General features: G+C 61.7%; 2 protein-coding genes across 3 annotated transcripts in view; both read left to right on the forward strand.

The window, feature by feature from the left end:
- tonsl (tonsoku-like, DNA repair protein) overlaps positions 1–12,263 on the forward strand; it is a 195,341-nt gene extending 183,078 nt beyond the window's left edge. For both annotated transcript variants that reach the window (XM_085987264.1, XM_085987263.1), the window contains exon 26: positions 11,943–12,263. In XM_085987264.1, coding sequence (XP_085843390.1) covers positions 11,943–12,142 — 200 coding nt within the window. In that variant the 3' untranslated portion in view covers positions 12,143–12,263. The remainder of the gene's footprint in view (positions 1–11,942) is intronic.
- Positions 12,213–20,840, forward strand: part of LOC147116855 (kinesin-like protein KIFC3) — a 77,388-nt gene continuing 68,760 nt past the window's right edge. Inside the window, exon 1 of the mRNA XM_085987178.1 lies at positions 12,213–12,224. Within this exon, the coding sequence (XP_085843304.1) occupies positions 12,213–12,224 (12 nt within the window). The remainder of the gene's footprint in view (positions 12,225–20,840) is intronic.

Raw genomic sequence — 20,840 nt, forward strand, 5'->3', positions numbered from 1 at the left:
TAACCCATCACCCCCTGTGCTCACTGCCCCGTGTCCTAACTCGCACCCAGTCCCGTTGACCCATCACCCCCTGTGCTCACTGCCCCGTGTCCTAACTCACACCCAGTCCCGTTCACCCATCACCCACTGTGCTCACTGCCCCGTGTCCGAACTCACACCCAGTCCCGTTCACCCATCACCCACTGTGCTCACTGCCCCGTGTCCTAACTCACACCCAGTCCCGTTCTCCCATCACCCACTGTGCTCACTGCCCCGTGTCCTAACTCACACCCAGTCCCGTTCACCCATCACCCCCTGTGCTCACTGCCCCGTGTCCTAACTTACACCCAGTCCCATTCACCCATCACCCCGTGCTCACAGCCCCGTGTCCTAACTCACACCCCGTCCCATTCACCGATCACCCCCTGTGCTCCCTGCCCCGCGTCCTAACTCACACCCAGTCCCGTTCACCCATCACTCCCTGTGCTCACTGCCCCGTGTCCTAACTCACACCCAGTCCCGTTCACCCATCACCCCCTGTGCTCACTGCCCCGTGTCCTAACTCACACTCAGTCCCATTCACCCATCACCCACTGTGCTCACTGCCCCGTGTCCTAACTCACACCAAGTCCCGTTCACCCATCACCCACTGTGCTCACTGCCCCGTGTCCTAACTCACACCCAGTCCTGGTCACCCATCACCCCCAGTGCTCACTGCCCCGTGTCCTAACTCACACCCAGTCCCGTTCACCCATCACCCCCTGTGCTCACTGCCCCGTGTCCTAACTCACACCCAGTCCCGTTCACCCATCACCCCCTGTGCTCACTGCCCCGTGTCCTAACTCACACCCAGTCCCGTTCACCCATCACCCCCTGTGCTCACTGCCCGTGTCCTAACTCGCACCCAGTCCCGTTCACCCATCACCCCCTGTGCTCGCTGCCCCGTGTCCTAACTCTCACCCAGTCCCGTTCACCCATCACCCCTATGCTCGCTGCCCTGTGTCCTAACTCACACCCAGTCCCGTTCACCCATCACCCCTATGCTCGCTGCCCTGTGTCCTAACTCACACCCAGTCCTGTTCACCCATCACCCCCCTGTGCTCACTGCCCCGTGTCCTAACTCACACCCAGTCCCGTTCACCCATCACCCCCTGTGCTCACTGCCCCGTGTCCTAACTCGCACCCAGTCCCGTTCACCCATCACCCCCTGTGCTCACTGCCCCGTGTCCTAACGCACACCCAGTCCCGTTCACCCCTCACCCCCTGTGCTCACTGCCCCGTGTCCTAACTCACACCCAGTCCCGTTCACCCATCACGCCCTGTGCTCACTGCCCCGTGTCCTAATTCACACCCAGTCCCGTTCACCCATCACCCACTGTGCCCACTGCCCCGTGTCCTAACTCACACCCAGTCCCGTTCACCCATTACCCCCCTGTGCTCACTGCCCCGTGTCCTAACTCACACCCAGTCCTGGTCACACATCACCCCCTGTGCTCACTGCCCCGTGTCCCAACTCGCACCCAGTCCCATTCACCCATTACCCCCTGTGCTCACTGCCCCGTGTCCAAACTCACACCCAGTCCCGTTGACCCATCACCCCCTGTGCTCACTGCCCCGTGTCCTAACTCACACCCAGTCCCGTTGACCCATCACCCCCTGTGCTCACTGCCCCGTGTCCTAACTCACACCCAGTCCCGTTCATCCATCACCCCCTGTGCTCACTGCCCCGTGTCCTAACTCACACCCAGTCCCGTTCACCCCTCACCCCCCGTGCTCACTGCCCAGTGTCCTAACTCACACCCAGTCCTGTTCACCCATCACCCCCTTTGCTCACTGCCCTGTGTCCTAACTCACACCCAGTCCCGTTCACCCATCACCCCCTGTGCTCACTGCCCCGTGTCCTAACTCACACCCAGTCCCGTTCGCTCATCACCCCCTGTGCTCACTGCCCCGTGTCCTAACTCGCACCCAGTCCCGTTGACCCATCACCCCCTGTGCTCACTGCCCCGTGTCCTAACTCACACCCAGTCCCGTTAACCATTACCCACTGTGCTCACTGCCCCGTGTCCGAACTCACACCCAGTCCCGTTCACCCATCACCCACTGTGCTCACTGCCCCGTGTCCTAACTCACACCCAGTCCCGTTCACCCATCACCCCCTGTGCTCACTGCCCCGTGTCCTAACTTACACCCAGTCCCATTCACCCATCACCCCGTGCTCACAGCCCCGTGTCCTAACTCACACCCCGTCCCATTCACCGATCACCCCCTGTGCTCCCTGCCCCGCGTCCTAACTCACACCCAGTCCCGTTCACCCATCACCCCCTGTGCTCACTGCCCCGTGTCCTAACTCACACCCAGTCCCGTTCACCCATCACCCCCTGTGCTCACTGCCCCGTGTCCTAACTCACACTCAGTCCCATTCACCCATCACCCACTGTGCTCACTGCCCCGTGTCCTAACTCACACCAAGTCCCGTTCACCCATCACCCACTGTGCTCACTGCCCCGTGTCCTTACTCACACCCAGTCCTGGTCACCCATCACCCCCAGTGCTCACTGCCCCGTGTCCTAACTCACACCCAGTCCCGTTCACCCATCACCCCCTGTGCTCACTGCCCCGTGTCCTAACTCACACCCAGTCCCGTTCACCCATCACCCCCTGTGCTCACTGCCCCGTGTCCTAACTCACACCCAGTCCCGTTCACCCATCATCCCGTGCTCACTGCCCCGTGTCCTAACTCACACCCAGTCCCGTTCACCCATCACCCCGTGCTCACTGCCCTGTGTCCTAACTCACACCCTGTCCCGTTCACCCATCACCCCCTGTGCTCACTGCCCCGTGTCCTAACTCGCACCCAGTCCCGTTCGCTCATCACCCCCTGTGCTCACTGCCCCGTGTCCTAACTCGCACCCAGTGCCGTTCACCCATCACCCCGTGCTCACTGCCCCGTGTCCTAACTCGCACCCAGTCCCGTTCACCCATCACCCCCTGTGCTCACTGCCCCGTGTCCTAACTCGCACCCAGTCCCGTTCACCCATCACCCCCTGTGCTCACTGCCCCGTGTCCTAACTCGCACCCAGTCCCGTTCACCCATCACCCCCTGTGCTCACTGCCCCGTGTCCTAACTCACACCCAGTCCCGTTCACCCATCACCCCCTGTGCTCACTGCCCCGTGTCCTAACTCACACCCAGTCCCGTTCACCCATCACCCCCTGTGCTCACTGCCCCGTGTCCTAACTCACACCCAGTCCCGTTCACCCATCACCCCCTGTGCTCACTACCCCGTGTCCTAACTCGCACCCAGTCCCGTTCACCCATCACCCCCTGTGCTCACTGCCCCGTGTCCTAACTCACACCCAGTCCCGTTCACCCATCACCCCCTGTGCTCACTGACCCGTGTCCTAACTCACACCCAGTCCCGTTCACCCATCACCCACTGCGCTCACTGACCCGTGTCCTAACTCACACCCAGTCCCGTTCACCCATCACCCCCTGTGCTCACTGCCCCGTGTCCTAACTCACACCCAGTCCCGTTCACCCATCATCCCCTGTGCTCACTGCCCCGTGTCCTAACTCTCACCCAGTCCCGTTCACCCATCACCCCCTGTGCTCACTGCCCCGTGTCCTAACTCTCACCCAGTCCCGTTCACCCATCACCCCCTGTGCTCACTGCCCCGTGTCCTAACTCACACCCAGTCCCGTTCACCCATCACCCCCTGTGCTCACTGCCCCGTGCCCTCACTCACACCCAGTCCCGTTCACCCATCACCCCCTGTGCTCACTTCCCCGTGTCCTAACTCACACCCAGTCCCGTTCAACCATCACCCCCTGTGCTCACTGCCCCGTGTCCTAATTCACACCCAGTCCCGTTCACCCATCACCCCCTGTGCTCACTGCCCCGTGTCCTAACTCGCACCCAGTCCCGTTCACCCATCATCCACTGTGCTCACTGCCCCGTGTCCTAACTCACACCCAGTCCCGTTCACCCATCACCCCCTGTGCTCACTGCCCCGTGTCCTAACTTACACCCAGTCCCATTCACCCATCACCCCGTGCTCACAGCCCCGTGTCCTAACTCACACCCCGTCCCATTCACCGATCACCCCCTGTGCTCCCTGCCCCGCGTCCTAACTCACACCCAGTCCCGTTCACCCATCACCCCCTGTGCTCACTGCCCCGTGTCCTAACTCACACCCAGTCCCGTTCACCCATCACCCCCTGTGCTCACTGCCCCGTGTCCTAACTCACACCAAGTCCCGTTCACCCATCACCCACTGTGCTCACTGCCCCGTGTCCTAACTCACACCCAGTCCTGGTCACCCATCACCCCCAGTGCTCACTGCCCCGTGTCCTAACTCACACCCAGTCCCGTTCACCCATCACCCCCTGTGCTCACTGCCCCGTGTCCTAACTCACACCCAGTCCCGTTCACCCATCACCCCCTGTGCTCACTGCCCCGTGTCCTTACTCACACCCAGTCCCGTTCACCCATCACCCCCTGTGCTCACTGCCCGTGTCCTAACTCGCACCCAGTCCCGTTCACCCATCACCCCCTGTGCTCGCTGCCCCGTGTCCTAACTCTCACCCAGTCCCGTTCACCCATCACCCCCCGTGCTCACTGCCCAGTGTCCTAACTCACACCCAGTCCTGTTCACCCATCACCCCCTTTGCTCACTGCCCTGTGTCCTAACTCACACCCAGTCCCGTTCACCCATCACCCCCTGTGCTCACTGCCCGTGTCCTAACTCGCACCCAGTCCCGTTCACCCATCACCCCCTGTGCTCGCTGCCCCGTGTCCTAACTCTCACCCAGTCCCGTTCACCCATCACCCCTATGCTCGCTGCCCTGTGTCCTAACTCACACCCAGTCCCGTTCACCCATCACCCCCTGTGCTCACTGCCCCGTGTCCTAACTCGCACCCAGTCCCGTTCACCCATCACCCCCTGTGCTCAGTGCCCCGTGTGCTAACTCACACCCAGTCCCGTTCACCCATCACCCCGTGCTCACTGCCCCGTGTCCAAACTCACACCCAGTCCCGTTGACCCATCACCCCCTGTGCTCACTGCCCCGTGTCCGAACTCACACCCAGTCCCGTTGACCCATCACCCCCTGTGCTCACTGCCCCGTGTCCTAACTCACACCCAGTCCCGTTCACCCATCACCCCCTGTGCTCACTGCCCCGTGTCCTAACTCACACCCAGTCCCGTTCACCCATCACCCCCTGTGCTCACTGCCCCGTGTCCTAACTCACACCCAGTCCCGTTCTCCCCTCACCCCCCGTGCTCACTGCCCAGTGTCCTAACTCACACCCAGTCCTGTTCACCCATCACCCCCTTTGCTCACTGCCCTGTGTCCTAACTCACACCCAGTCCCGTTCACCCATCACCCCCTGTGCTCACTGCCCCGTGTCCTAACTCGCACCCAGTCCCGTTCACCCATCACCCCCTGTGCTCACTGTCCCGTGTCCTAACTCACACCCAGTCCCTTTCACCCATCACCCCCTGTGCTCACTGCCCCGTGTCCTAACTCGCACCCAGTCCCGTTCACCCATCACCCCCTGTGCTCACTGCCCCGTGTCCTAACCTGCACCCAGTCCCGTTCACCCATCACCCCCTGTGCTCACTGACCCGTGTTCTAACTCTCACCCATCACCCACTGTGCTCACTGCCCCGTGTCCTAACTCGCACCCAGTCCCGTTCACCCATCACCCCCTGTGCTCACTGCCCCGTGTCCTAACCTGCACCCAGTCCCGTTCACCCATCACCCCCTGTGCTCACTGACCCGTGTTCTAACTCTCACCCATCACCCACTGTGCTCACTGCCCCGTGTCCTAACTCACACCCAGTCCCGTTCACCCATCACCCCCTGTGCTCACTGACCCGTGTCCTAACTCACACCCAGTCCCGTTCACCCATCACCCCCTGTGCTCACTGCCCCGTGTCCTAACTCACACCCAGTCCCGTTCACCCATCACCCCCTGTGCTCACTGCCCCGTGTCCTAACTCACACCCAGTCCCGTTCACCCATCACCCCCTGTGCTCACTGCCCCGTGTCCTAACTCACACCCAGTCCCGTTCACCCATCACCCCCTGTGCTCACTGCCCCGTGTCCGAACTCACACCCAGTCCCGTTCACCCATCACCCCCTGTGCTCACTGCCCCGTGTCCTAATTCACACCCAATCCCGTTCACCCATCACCCCCTGTGCTCACTGCCCCGTGTCCTAACTCGCACCCAGTCCCGTTCACCCATCACCCCCTGTGCTCACTGCCCCGTGTCGTAACTCGCACCCAGTCCCGTTCACCCATCACCCCCTGTGCTCACTGCCCCGTGTCCTAACTCGCACCCAGACCCGTTCACCCATCACCCCCTGTGCTCACTGCCTCGTGTCCTAACTCACACCCAGTCCCGTTCACCCATCACCTCCTGTGCTCACTGCCCCGTGTCCTAACTCGCACGCAGTCCCATTCACCCATCACCCCGTGCTCACTGCCCCGTGTCCTAACTCGCACCCAGTCCCGTTCACCCATCACCCCCTGTGCTCACTGACCCGTGTCCTAACTCACACCCAGTCCCGTTCACCCATCACCCACTGTGCTCACTGACCCGTGTCCTAACTCACACCCAGTCCCGTTCACCCATCACCCCCTGTGCTCACTGCCCCGTGTCCTAACTCACACCCAGTCCCGTTCACCCATCACCCCCTGTGCTCACTGCCCGTGTCCTAACTCGCACCCAGTCCCGTTCACCCATCACCCCCTGTGCTCACTGCCCCGTGTCCTAACTCTCACCCAGTCCCGTTCACCCATCACCCCCTGTGCTCATTGCCCCGTGTCCTAACTCTCACCCAGTCCCGTTCACCCATCACCCCTATGCTCGCTGCCCTGTGTCCTAACTCACACCCAGTCCCGTTCACCCATCACCCCCTGTGCGCACTGCCCCGTGTCCTAACTCTCACCCAGTCCCGTTCACCCATCACCCCCTGTGCTCACTGCCCCGTGTCCTAACTCACACCCAGTCCCGTTCACCCATCACCCCCTGTGCTCACTGCCCCGTGTCCTAACTCACACCCAGTCCCGTTCACCCATCACCCCCTGTGCTCACTGCCACGTGTCCTAACTCGCACCCAGTCCCGTTGACCCATCACCCACTGTGCTCACTGCCCCATCTCCTAACTCACACCCAATCCCGTTCACCCATCACCCCCTGTGCTCACTGCCCCCTGTCCTAACTCGCACCCAGTCCCGTTGACCCATCACCCCCTGTGCTCACTGCCCCGTGTCCTAACTCGCACCCAGTCCCGTTGACCCATCACCCCCTGTGCTCACTGCCCCGTGTCCTAACTCCCACCCAGTCCCGTTCACCCATCACCCACTGTGCTCACGGCCCCGTGTCCTAACTCACACCCAGTCCCGTTCACCCATCACGCCCTGTGCTCACTGCCCCGTGTCCTAACTCACAACCAGTCCCTTTCACCCATCACCCCCTGTGCTCAATGCCCCGTGTCCTAACTCACACCCAGTCCCGTTCACCCATCACCCCCTGTGCTCACTGCCCCGTGTCCTAACTCACACCCAGTCCCGTTCACCCATCACCCCCTGTGCTCACTGCCACGTGTCCTAACTCACACCCAGTCCCGTTCACCCATCACCCCCTGTGCTCACTGCCCCGTGTCCTAACTCACACTCAGTCCCATTCACCCATCACCCACTGTGCTCACTGCCCCGTGTCCTAACTCACACCAAGTCCCGTTCACCCATCACCCCCTGTGCTCACTGCCCCGTGTCCTAACTCACGCCCAGTGCCGTTCACCCATCACCCACTGTGCTCACTGCCCCGTGTCCTAACTCACACCCAGTCCCGTTCACCCATCACCCCCTGTGCTCACTGCCCCGTGTCCTAACTCTCACCCAGTCCCGTTCACCCATCACCCCCTGTGCTCATTGCCCCGTGTCCTAACTCTCACCCAGTCCCGTTCACCCATCACCCCTATGCTCGCTGCCCTGTGTCCTAACTCACACCCAGTCCCGTTCACCCATCACCCCCTGTGCTCACTGCCCCGTGTCCTAACTCGCACCCAGTCCCGTTCACCCATCACCCCCTGTGCTCACTGCCCCGTGTCCTAACTCGCACCCAGTCCCGTTCACCCATCACCCCCTGTGCTCACTGCCCCGTGTCCTAACTCGCACCCAGTCCCGTTCACCCATCACCCCCTGTGTTCACTGCCCCGTGTCCTAACTCACACCCAGTCCCGTTCACCCACCACCCCCTGTGCTCACTGCCCCGTGTCCTAACTCGCACCCAGTCCCGTTCACCCATCACCCCCTGTGCTCACTGCCCCGTGTCCTAACTCACACCCAGTCCCGTTGACCCATCACCCCCCTGTGCTCACTGCCCCGTGTCCTAACTCGCACCCAGTCCCGTTCACCCATCACCCCCTGTGCTCACTGCCCCGTGTCCTAACTCACACCCAGTCCCGTTCACCCATCACCCCCTGTGCTCACTGCCCCGTGTCCTAACTCACACCCAGTCCCGTTCACCCATCACCCCCTGTGCTCACTGACCCGTGTCCTAACTCACACCCAGTCCCGTTCACCCATCACCCACTGTGCTCACTGACCCGTGTCCTAACTCACACCCAGTCCCGCTCACCCATCACCCCCTGTGCTCACTGCCCCGTGTCCTAACTCACACCCAGTCCCGTTCACCCATCACCCCCTGTGCTCACTGCCCTGTGTCCTAACTCACCCAGTCCTGTTCACCCATCACCCCCTGTGCTCACTGCCCTGTGTCCTAACTCGCACCCAGTCCCGTTCACCCATCACCCCCTGTGCTCACTGCCCCGTGTCCTAACTCGCACCCAGTCCCGTTCACCCATCACCCCCTGTGCTCACTGCCCCGTGTCCTAACTCACCCAGTCCTGTTCACCCATCACCCCCTGTGCTCACTGCCCTGTGTCCTAACTCGCACCCAGTCCCGTTCACCCATCAGCCCCTGTGCTCACTGCCCCGTGTCCTAACTCGCACCCAGTCCCGTTCACCCATCACCTCCTGTGCTCACTGCCCCGTGTCCTAACTCGCACCCAGTCCCGTTCACCCATCACCCCCTGTGCTCACTGACCCGTGTCCTAACTCACAACCAGTCCCGTTCACCCATCACCCCCTGTGCTCACTGCCCCGTGTCCTAACTCACACCCAGTCCCGTTCACCCATCACCCCCTGTGCTCACTGCCCCGTGTCCTAACTCGCACCCAGTCCCGTTCACCCATCACCCCCTGTGCTCACTGACCCGTGTCCTAACTCACAACCAGTCCCGTTCACCCATCACCCCCTGTGCTCACTGCCCCGTGTCCTAACTCACACCCAGTCCCGTTCACCCATCACCCCCTGTGCTCACTGCCCCGTGTCCTAACTCACACCCAGTCCCGTTCACCCATCACCCCCTGTGCTCACTGCCCCGTGTCCTAACTCTCACCCAGTCCCGTTCACCCATCATCCCCCCGTGCTCACTGCCCCGTGTCCTAACTCACACCCAGTCCCGTTCACCCATCACCCACTGTGCTCACTGCCCCGTGTCCTAACTCGCACCCCGTCCCGTTCACCCATCACCCCCTGTGCTCACTGCCCCGTGTCCTAACTCACACCCAGTCCCGTTCACCCATCACCCCCTGTGCTCACTGCCCCGTGTCCTAACTCACAACAAGTCCCGTTCACCCATCACCCCCTGTGCTTACTGCCCCGTGTCCTAACTCACACCCAGTCCCGTTCACCCATCACCCCTGTGCTCACTGCCCCGTGTCCTAACTCACACCCAGTCCCGTTCACCCATCACCCCCTGTGCTCACTGCCCCGTGTCCTAACTCTAACCCAGTCCCGTTCACCCATCACCCCCCGTGCTCACTGCCCCGTGTCCTAACTCACACCCAGTCCCGTTCACCCATCACCCCCTGTGCTCACTGACCCGTGTCCTAACTCACACCCAGTCCCGTTCACCCATCACCCCCTGTGCTCACTGCCCCGTGTCCTAACTCACCCAGTCCTGTTCACCCATCACCCCCTGTGCTCACTGCCCTGTGTCCTAACTCACACCCAGTCCCGATCACCCATCACCCCGTGCTCACTGCCCCGTGTCCTAACTCGCACCCAGTCCCGTTCACCCATCACCCCCTGTGCTCACTGCCCCGTGCCCTAACTCGCACCCAGTCCCGTTCACCCATCACCTCCTGTGCTCACTGCCCCGTGTCCTAACTCGCACCCAGTCCCGTTCACCCATCACCTCCTGTGCTCACTGCCCCGTGTCCTAACTCGCACCCAGTCCCGTTCACCCATCACCCCCTGTGCTCGCTGACCTGCATTGGCTCCTGGTCCAACAACGCCTCCATTTTAACGTTCTCATCCTTGTGTTCAAATCCCTCCATGGCCTCGCCCCTTCCTATCTCTGTAACTCCCCCAGTCCCACAACCCCCCGAGATCTCTGCCTCTTGAACATCCCCGATTTTAATCGCTCCACCACTGGCGGCCGTGCCTTCAGCTGCCAAGGCGCTGAGCTCTCTAAACCCCTCTGCCGTTTTACCTCTCTCTCCTCCTTTAAGATACTCCTTAAAACCTCCCTCTTTGACCCAGTTTTTGGACACCTGTCCTTTTGTTGTTCGGTGTCAAATTTTGTCTGATTGCACTCCTGTGAAGCGCCTTGCGACGTTTTACTAAGTGAAAGGCACTATATAAATACAAGCTGTTGTTGGCCGGTGGTACGATTACTTCAGGTGGCACTGGTTTCAAATGATCAACGTCTGATTGGACTCGATGATCACTGTGCCTTCCCCCCTCCCCGCGGAAAAGGTTCCCTGGGTCATGCGCTTGGCGGCAGAGAACCCTACTACTGCCCCTCCGACAGTGCAGCACTCCCTCAGTACTGCCCCTCCGACAGTGCAGCTCTCCGTCAGTACTGCCCCTCCGACAGTGCAGCTCTCCCTCAGTACTGCCCCTCCAACAGTGCAGCTCTCCCTCTGTACTGCCCCTCCGACAGTGCGGCGCTCCCTCAGTACTGCCCCTCCAACAGTGCAGCACTCCCTCAGTACTGCCCCTCCGACAGTGCGGCGCTCCCTCAGTACTGCCCCTCCGACAGTGCAGCACTCGCTCAGTACTGCCCCTCCGACAGTGCGGCGCTCCCTCAGTACTGCCCCTCCGACAGTGCAGCACTCCCTCGGTACTGACCCTCCTACAGTGCAGCGCTCACTCGGTACTGCCCCTCCGACAGTGCAGCGCTCCCTCCGAACTGCCCCTCTGACAGTGCAGCGCTCCCTCAGTACTGCCCCTCCGACTGTGCAGCACTCGCTCAGTACTGCCGCTCCGACAGTGCGGCGCTCACTCGGTACTGCCCCTCCGACAGTGCAGCGCTCCCTCAGAACTGCCCCTCTGACAGTGCACTCCCTCAGTACTGTCCCTCCGACAGTGCAGCGCTCCCTCAGTACTGTCCCTCCGACAGTGCAGCGCTCCCTCAGTACTGCCCCTCTGACAGTGCAGCACTCCCTCAGTACTGACCCTCCGACAGTGCGGCACTCCCTCAGTACTGCCCCTCCGACAGTGCAGCACTCCCTCAGTACTGCCCCTCCGACAGTGCAGCACTCCCTCAGTACTGACCCTCCGACAGTGCGGCACTCCCTCAGTACTGCCCCTCCGACAGTGCAGCACTCCCTCAGTACTGCACTGGGAGTGTCAGCCTGGATTATGTGCTCAAGTCTCTGGCGTGGGGCTTCAACCCACGACCTCAGGGGCAACTAGGGATGGGCAGTAAATGCCGACCTTGCCAGCGACGTCCACACCCCGAGAACGAATTAAATTAAAAAAAAAACCTTCTCACTCAAATCAGGAGGGAAAAGTGCAAGAAAGAAGAATGAAATGGGTGTGCGCCGGTCTCCGAGAGGATGCACTAAACTGGGGTTTACGCCCCTCTGTCTTTCAGGCTCCTCGGTCCAGGGGCCATCGAACACGGAGGTCATCGGGGCGAAACTCGGGGAGCTGCGACTCTGCAGCAGCCAGCTCAACAAGTGTGAGAAGGAGAGCCTGGCGAGCGCCTGGCGGGAGGCGGCAGGGCGTGAGGTCCACACCGTGTCCCGTCTCCACAAGTGCCTGGTCAGAGCTGTGCCCAGCAGCCACTGTTGAAGCAGCTCCTGTACGTGTGCCTCCCACGCACGCGTGTCGCCGTGTTTATATGTAATTAGTATTTTTATCGATGTTGCACTTTGTAATTTTTTGTACAGTGTGTATTAAACCAGAAATATCCGAGAGTTGTCCGTGTGCCGTGATTCTAGCAAGGTGACTGTTCCAGCGCATTCCTGGCCGGCCTCCTACTTCCACCCTCCATAAACTTCAGCTCATCCAAAACTCTGCTGCCCCGTGTCCTAACTCACACCCAGTCCCGTTCACCCATCACCCCCTGTGCTCACTGCCCCGTGTCCTAACTCACACCCAGTCCCGTTCACCCATCACCCCCTGTGCTCACTGCCCCGTGTCCTAACTCGCACCCAGTCCCGTTCACCCATCACCCCCTGTGCTCACTGCCCCGTGTCCTAACTCGCACCCAGTCCCGTTCACCCATCACCCCCTGTGCTCACTGACCCGTGTTCTAACTCTCACCCATCACCCACTGTGCTCACTGCCCCGTGTCCTAACTCACACCCAGTCCCGTTCACCCATCACCCCCTGTGCTCACTGACCCGTGTCCTAACTCACACCCAGTCCCGTTCACCCATCACCCCCTGTGCTCACTGCCCCGTGTCCTAACTCACACCCAGTCCCGTTCACCCATCACCCCCTGTGCTCACTGCCCCGTGTCCTAACTCACACCCAGTCCCGTTCACCCATCACCCCCTGTGCTCACTGCCCCGTGTCCTAACTCACACCCAGTCCCGTTCACCCATCACCCCCTGTGCTCACTGCCCCGTGTCCGAACTCACACCCAGTCCCGTTCACCCATCACCCCCTGTGCTCACTGCCCCGTGTCCTAATTCACACCCAATCCCGTTCACCCATCACCCCCTGTGCTCACTGCCCCGTGTCCTAACTCGCACCCAGTCCCGTTCACACCATCACCCCCTGTGCTCACTGCCCCGTGTCGTAACTCGCACCCAGTCCCGTTCACCCATCACCCCCTGTGCTCACTGCCCCGTGTCCTAACTCGCACCCAGACCCGTTCACCCATCACCCCCTGTGCTCACTGCCTCGTGTCCTAACTCACACCCAGTCCCGTTCACCCATCACCTCCTGTGCTCACTGCCCCGTGTCCTAACTCGCACCCAGTCCCATTCACCCATCACCCCGTGCTCACTGCCCCGTGTCCTAACTCGCACCCAGTCCCGTTCACCCATCACCCACTGTGCTCACTGACCCGTGTCCTAACTCACACCCAGTCCCGTTCACCCATCACCCCCTGTGCTCACTGCCCCGTGTCCTAACTCACACCCAGTCCCGTTCACCCATCACCCCCTGTGCTCACTGCCCGTGTCCTAACTCGCACCCAGTCCCGTTCACCCATCACCCCCTGTGCTCACTGCCCCGTGTCCTAACTCTCACCCAGTCCCGTTCACCCATCACCCCCTGTGCTCATTGCCCCGTGTCCTAACTCTCACCCAGTCCCGTTCACCCATCACCCCTATGCTCGCTGCCCTGTGTCCTAACTCACACCCAGTCCCGTTCACCCATCACCCCCTGTGCGCACTGCCCCGTGTCCTAACTCTCACCCAGTCCCGTTCACCCATCACCCCCTGTGCTCACTGCCCCGTGTCCTAACTCACACCCAGTCCCGTTCACCCATCACCCCCTGTGCTCACTGCCCCGTGTCCTAACTCACACCCAGTCCCGTTCACCCATCACCCCCTGTGCTCACTGCCCCGTGTCCTAACTCACACCAAGTCCCGTTCACCCATCACCCCCTGTGCTCACTGCCCCGTGTCCTAACTCACACCCAGTCCCGTTCACCCATCACCCCCTGTGCTCACTGCCCCGTGTCCTAACTGACACCCAGTCCCATTCACCCATCACCCCGTGCTCCCTGCCCGTGTCCTAACTCACACCCAGTCCTGGTCACCCATCACCCCCTGTGCTCACTGCCCCGTGTCCTAACTCACACCCAGTCCCGTTCACCCATCACCCCCTGTGCTCACTGCCCCATGTCCTAACTCGCACCCAGTTCCGTTGACCCATCACCCCCTGTGCTCACTGCCACGTGTCCTAACTCGCACCCAGTCCCGTTGACCCATCACCCACTGTGCTCACTGCCCCGTGTCCTAACTCACACCAAGTCCCGTTCACCCATCACCCCCTGTGCTCACTGCCCCGTGTCCTAACTCACACCCAGTCCTGGTCACCCATCACCCCCTGTGCTCACTGCCCCGTGTCCTACCTCACACCCAGTCCCGTTCACCCATCACCCCCTGTGCTCACTGCCCGTGTCCTAACTCGCACCCAGTCCCGTTCACCCATCACCCCCTGTGCTCACTGCCCCGTGTCCTAACTCTCACCCAGTCCCGTTCACCCATCACCCCCTGTGCTCATTGCCCCGTGTCCTAACTCTCACCCAGTCCCGTTCACCCATCACCCCTATGCTCGCTGCCCTGTGTCCTAACTCACACCCAGTCGCGTTCACCCATCACCCCCTGTGCGCACTGCCCCGTGTCCTAACTCTCACCCAGTCCCGTTCACCCATCACCCCCTGTGCTCACTGCCCCGTGTCCTAACTCACACCCAGTCCCGTTCACCCATCACCCCCTGTGCTCACTGCCCCGTGTCCTAACTCACACCCAGTCCCGTTCACCCATCACCCCCTGTGCTCACTGCCGCGTGTCCTAACTCACACCCAGTCCCGTTCACCCATCACCCCCTGTGCTCACTGCCCCGTGTCCAAACTCGCACCCAGTCCCGTTCACCCATCACCCCCTGTGCTCACTGCCCCGTGTCCTAACTCACACCCAGACCCGTTCACCCATCACCCCCTGTGCTCACTGCCTCGTGTCCTAACTCACACCCAGTCCCGTTCACCCATCACCTCCTGTGCTCACTGCCCCGTGTCCTATCTCGCACCCAGTCCCGTTCACCCATCACCCCGTGCTCACTGCCCCGTGTCCTAACTCGCACCCAGTCCCGTTCACCCATCACCCCCTGTGCTCACTGACCCGTGTCCTAACTCACACCCAGTCCCGTTCACCCATCACCCACTGTGCTCACTGACCCGTGTCCTAACTCACACCCAGTCCCGTTCACCCATCACCCGCTGTGCTCACTGCCCCGTGTCCTAACTCACAGCCAGTCCCGTTCACCCATCACCCCCTGTGCTCACTGCCCCGTGTCCTAACTCACACCCAGTCCCGTTGACCCATCACCCCCTGTGCTCACTGCCCCCGTGTCCTAACTCACACCAGTCCCGTTCACCCCTCACCCCCCCGTGCTCACTGCCCAGTGTCCTAACTCACACCCAGTCCCGTTCACCCATCACCCCCTGTGCTCACTGCCCCGTGTCCTAACTCGCACCCAGTCCCGTTCACCCATCACCCCCTGTGCTCACTGCCCCGTGTCCTAACTCGCACCCAGTCCCGTTCGCTCATCACCCCCTGTGCTCACTGCCCCGTGTCCTAACTCGCACCCAGTGCCGTTCACCCATCACCCCCGTGCTCACTGCCCCGTGTCCTAACTCGCACCCAGTCCCGTTCACCCATCACCCCCTGTGCTCACTGCCCCGTGTCCTAACTCACACCCAGTCCCGTTCACCCATCACCCCCTGTGCTCACTGCCCCGTGTCCTAACTCGCACCCAGTCCCGTTCACCCATCACCCCCCTGTGCTCACTGCCCGTGTCCTAACTCACACCCAGTCCCGTTCACCCATCACCCCCTGTGCTCACTGCCCCGTGTCCTAACTCGCACCCAGTCCCGTTCACCCATCACCCCCTGTGCTCACTGACCCGTGTTCTAACTCTCACCCATCACCCCCTGTGCTCACTGCCCCCGTGTCCTAACTCACACCAAGTCCCGTTCACCCATCACCCCCTGTGCTCACTGCCCCGTGTCCTAACTCACACCCAGTCCCGTTCACCCATCACCCCCTGTGCTCCCTGCCCGTGTCCTAACTCACACCCAGTCCCGTTCACCCATCACCCCCTGTGCTCACTGCCCCGTGTCCTAACTCACACCCAGTTCCGTTCACCATCACCCCCTGTGCTCACTGCCCCGTGTCCTAACTCACACCCAGTCCCGTTCACCCATCACCCCCTGTGCTCACTGCCCCGTGTCCTAACTCACACTCAGTCCCATTCACCCATCACCCACTGTGCTCACTGCCCCGTGTCCTAACTCACACCAAGTCCCGTTCACCCATCACCCCCTGTGCTCACTGCCCCGTGTCCTAACTCACACCCAGTCCTGGTCACCCATCACCCCCTGTGCTCACTGCCCCCGTGTCCTAACTCACACCCAGTCCCGTTCACCCATCACCCCCTGTGCTCACTGCCCGTGTCCTAACTCGCACCCAGTCCCGTTCACCCATCACCCCCTGTGCTCACTGCCCCGTGTCCGAACTCTCACCCAGTCCCGTTCACCCATCACCCCCTGTGCTCATTGCCCCGTGTCCTAACTCACACCCAGTCCCGTTCACCCATCACCCCTATGCTCGCTGCCCTGTGTCCTAACTCACACCAAGTCCCGTTCACCCATCACCCCCTGTGCGCACTGCCCCGTGTCCTAACTCTCACCCAGTCCCGTTCACCCATCACCCCCTGTGCTCACTGCCCCGTGTCCTAACTCACACCCAGTCCCGTTCACCCATCACCCCCTGTGCTCACTGCCCCGTGCCCTAACTCGCACCCAGTCCCGTTCACCCATCACCCCCGTGCTCACTGCCCCGTGTCCTAACTCACACCCAGTCCCGTTCACCCCATCACCCACTGTGCTCACTGCCCCGTGTCCTAACTCACACCAAGTCCCGTTCACACCATCACCCCCTGTGCTCACTGCCCCGTGTCCTAACTCACACCCAGTCCCGTTCACCCATCACCCCCTGTGCTCACTGCCCCGTGTCCTAACTCACACCCAGTCCCGTTCACCCATCACCCCTGTGCTCCCTGCCCGTGTCCAAACTCACACCAAGTCCCGTTCACCCATCACCCCCTGTGCTCACTGCCCCGTGTCCTAACTCACACCCAGTCCCGTTCACCCATCACCCCTGTGCTCACTGCCCCGTGTCCTAACTCACACCCAGTCCCGTTCACCCATCACCCCCTGTGCTCACTGCCCCGTGTCCTAACTCACACCCAGTTCCGTTCACCCATCACCCCCTGTGCTCACTGCCCCGTGTCCTAATTCACACCCAGTCCCGTTCACCCATCACCCCCTGTGCTCACTGCCCCGTGTCCAAACTCGCACCCAGTCCCGTTCACCCATCACCCCCCCTGTGCTCACTGCCCCGTGTCCTAACTCACACCCAGACCCGTTCACCCATCACCCCCTGTGCTCACTGCCTCGTGTCCTAACTCACACCCAGTCCCGTTCACCCATCACCTCCTGTGCTCACTGCCCCGTGTCCTATCTCGCACCCAGTCCCGTTCACCCATCACCCCGTGCTCACTGCCCCCGTGTCCTAACTCGCACCCAGTCCCGTTGACCCATCACCCCCTGTGCTCCCTGCCCCATGTCCGAACTCTCACCCAGTCCCGTTCACCCATCACCCACTGTGCTCACTGCCCCGTGTCCTAACTCACACCCAGTCCCGTTCACCCATCACCCCCCTCTGCTCACTGCCCTGTGTCCGAACTCACACCCAGTCCCGTTCACCCATCACCCACTGTGCTCACTGCCCCGTGTCCTAACTCACACCCAGATCCCGTTCACCCATCACCCACTGTGCTCACTGCCCCGTGTCCCTAACTCACACCCAGTCCCGTTCACCATCACCCCCTGTGCTCACTGCCCCGTGTCCTAACTCACACCAGTCCCGTTCACCCATCACCCCCTGTGCTCACTGCCCCGTGTCCTAACCTCGACACCCACCCAGTCCCGTTCACCCATCACCCCCTGTGCTCACTGCCCCGTGTCCTAACTCGCACCCAGTCCCGTTCACCCATCACCCCCTGTGCTCACTGACACCGTGTTCTAACTCTCACCCATCACCCACTGTGCTCACTGCCCCGTGGTCCTAACTCACACCCAGTCCCGTTCACACCATCACCCCCTGTGCTCACTGACCCGTGTCCTAACTCACACCCAGTCCCGTTCACCCATCACCCCCTGTGCTCACTGCCCCCGTGTCCTAACTCACACCCAGTCCCGTTCACCCATCACCCCCTGTGCTCACTGCCCCGTGTCCTAACTCACACCCCAGTCCCGTTCACCCATCACCCCCTGTGCTCACTGCCCGTGTCCTAACTCACACCCAGTCCCGTTCACCCATCACCCCCTGTGCTCACTGCCCCGTGTCCGAACTCACACCCAGTCCCGTTCACCCATCACCCCCTGTGCTCACTGCCCCGTGTCCTAATTCACACCCAATCCCGTTCACCCATCACCCCCTGTGCTCACTGCCCCGTGTCCTAACTCGCACCCAGTCCCCGTTCACACCATCACCCCCTGTGCTCACTGCCCCGTGTCGTAACTCGCACCCAGTCCCGTTCACCCATCACCCCCTGTGCTCACTGCCCCGTGTCCTAACTCGCACCCAGACCCGTTCACCCATCACCCCCTGTGCTCACTGCCTCGTGTCCTAACTCACACCCAGTCCCGTTCACCCATCACCTCCTGTGCTCACTGCCCCGTGTCCTAACTCGCACCCCAGTCCCATTCACCCATCACCCCGTGCTCACTGCCCCGTGTCCTAACTCGCACCCAGTCCCGTTCACCCATCACCCACTGTGCTCACTGACCCGTGTCCTAACTCACACCCAGTCCCGTTCACCCATCACCCCCTGTGCTCACTGCCCCCGTGTCCTAACTCACACCCAGTCCCGTTCCACCCCATCACCCCCTGTGCTCACTGCCCGTGTCCTAACTCGCACCCAGTCCCGTTCACCCATCACCCCCTGTGCTCACTGCCCCGTGTCCTAACTCTCACCCAGTCCCGTTCACCCATCACCCCCTGTGCTCATTGCCCCGTGTCCTAACTCTCACCCAGTCCCGTTCACCCATCACCCCTATGCTCGCTGCCCTGTGTCCTAACTCACACCCAGTCCCGTTCACCCATCACCCCCTGTGCGCACTGCCCCGTGTCCCTAACTCTCACCCAGTCCCGTTCACACCATCACCCCCTGTGCTCACTGCCCCCGTGTCCTAACTCACACCCAGTCCCGTTCACCCATCACCCCCCTGTGCTTCACTGCCCCCGTGTCCTAACTCACACCCAGTCCCCGTTCACCCCATCACCCCCTGTGCTCACTGCCCCGTGTCCTAACTCACACCAAGTCCCGTTCACCCATCACCCCCTGTGCTCACTGCCCCGTGTCCTAACTCACACCCAGTCCCGTTCACCCCATCACCCCCTGTGCTCACTGCCCCGTGTCCTAACTGACACCCAGTCCCCATTCACCCATCACCCCGTGCTCCCTGCCCGTGTCCTAACTCACACCCAGTCCTGGTCACCCATCACCCCCTGTGCTCACTGCCCCGTGTCCTAACTCACACCCAGTCCCGTTCACCCATCACCCCCTGTGCTCACTGCCCCATGTCCTAACTCGCACCCAGTTCCGTGACCCCATCACCCCCTGTGCTCACTGCCACGTGTCCTAACTCGCACCCAGTCCCGTTGACCCATCACCCACTGTGCTCACTGCCCCGTGTCCTAACTCACACCAAGTCCCGTTCACCCATCACCCCCTGTGCTCACTGCCCCGTGTCCTAACTCACACCCAGTCCTGGTCACCCATCACCCCCTGTGCTCACTGCCCCGTGTCCTACCTCACACCCAGTCCCGTTCACCCATCACCCCCTGTGCTCACTGCCCGTGTCCTAACTCGCACCCAGTCCCGTTCACCCATCACCCCCTGTGCTCACTGCCCCGTGTCCTAACTCTCACCCAGTCCCGTTCACCCCATCACCCCCTGTGCTCATTGCCCCGTGTCCTAACTCTCACCCAGTCCCGTTCACCCATCACCCCTATGCTCGCTGCCCTGTGTCCTAACTCACACCCAGTCGCGTTCACCATCACCCCCTGTGCGCACTGCCCCGTGTCCTAACTCTCACCCAGTCCCGTTCACCCATCACCCCCTGTGCTCACTGCCCGTGTCCTAACTCACACCCAGTCCCGTTCACCCATCACCCCCTGTGCTCACTGCCCCGTGTCCTAACTCACACCCAGTCCCGTTCACCCATCACCCCCCTGTGCTCACTGCCGCGTGTCCTAACTCACACCCAGTCCCGTTCACCCCATCACCCCCTGTGCTCACTGCCCCGTGTCCAAACTCGCACCCAGTCCCGTTCACCCATCACCCCCTGTGCTCACTGCCCCGTGTCCTAACTCACACCCAGACCCGTTCACCCATCACCCCCTGTGCTCACTGCCTCGTGTCCTAACTCACACCCAGTCCCGTTCACCCCATCACCTCCTGTGCTCACTGCCCCGTGTCCTATCTCGCACCCAGTCCCGTTCACCCATCACCCCGTGCTCACTGCCCCGTGTCCTAACTCGCACCCAGTCCCGTTCACCCATCACCCCCTGTGCTCACTGACCCGTGTCCTAACTCACACCCAGTCCCGTTCACCATCACCCACTGTGCTCACTGACCCGTGTCCTAACTCACACCCAGTCCCGTTCACCCCATCACCCGCTGTGCTCACTGCCCCGTGTCCTAACTCACAGCCAGTCCCGTTCACCCATCACCCCCTGTG

Source organism: Somniosus microcephalus, chromosome 5 (genome assembly GCF_052327205.1).
Source record: "Somniosus microcephalus isolate GS21.2 chromosome 5, FLI_Smic_1.0, whole genome shotgun sequence".
NCBI classification, from domain to species: domain Eukaryota; kingdom Metazoa; phylum Chordata; class Chondrichthyes; order Squaliformes; family Somniosidae; genus Somniosus; species Somniosus microcephalus.